We start from the raw sequence: 768 nt of genomic DNA on the forward strand, positions 1-768 counted from the left end.
ACTCGGATTACTAGTCTTTGGGATCATCAATGGACGTCGAAGGTTTGGAGGCAAAGTTTTCGTTCGTTTCATTCTGTGGCGCGTATCTTATTTGTTAAATAAAGCAGGTCAGTTTCTCGGAATCTTCACAAAGGTATCATTTCTTCTCTAAGTAACAGTAAAAAAATAAGTAGATAAAAAAAGACTTTCCTACAGAAAAAAATATACTGGTTTTCTCAAAAATGTGTCATTTCCTTTCTTATTAACATGAACACAATGCAGAAGTGCTATAATTTTCCTGAGTTATGTTTAACAAGAGCAGGTCCCACTCGCACACCACCACTACCACTGACCTAACTCCTCTCGGCTACGACCTTCCTTGTGGCTTAAGCATTTAAACCCTCTGCTCAATGTATAAAGAAATGATCCTTAACGGGTGCTACCATAAGGCTTATAGTGGCAAAAACTGGATGTTCATCTTGACAGTACAAAAAAGAATTCCCAAACAAGATTATCCCCATCTTGTTTATCTTGCAAATAGCTATACACCAGAATCAGTTCCAAACATTCTTTTATACAATACATTATGAATAGTAAATAACATAGAGCCATTTATCACATGTGGGTTAGTGAAAACTCTTATTCACTTCATGGTAAGGAAAAGATCACAAGTGCTTAATGCAATTATGAGGGTTAGTGGAGCACAAGGCTGGTAGTCTTGGGAAGCCTTACACATTAGTGTGTTGGGAATCACAGCCACAGTCTCAAGGTAGGGTGATTGATCTCTTC

General features: G+C 37.8%; 1 protein-coding gene across 1 annotated transcript in view; it reads right to left on the reverse strand.

Moving 5' to 3' along the window:
* Nucleotides 1–87, reverse strand: part of fry (Protein furry) — a gene marked incomplete in the record, with an annotated part of 171930 nt that extends 171843 nt beyond the window's left edge. Inside the window, 1 exon segment of the mRNA XM_070116952.1 lies at nt 1–87. This exon segment is cut by the window's left edge and continues 125 nt beyond it. Within this exon segment, the coding sequence (XP_069973053.1) occupies nt 1–72 (72 nt within the window).
* Between the last annotated feature and the right edge of the window lie 681 nt (nt 88–768).

This window comes from Penaeus vannamei, chromosome 39 (genome assembly GCF_042767895.1).
Source record: "Penaeus vannamei isolate JL-2024 chromosome 39, ASM4276789v1, whole genome shotgun sequence".
Classification (NCBI taxonomy): domain Eukaryota; kingdom Metazoa; phylum Arthropoda; class Malacostraca; order Decapoda; family Penaeidae; genus Penaeus; species Penaeus vannamei.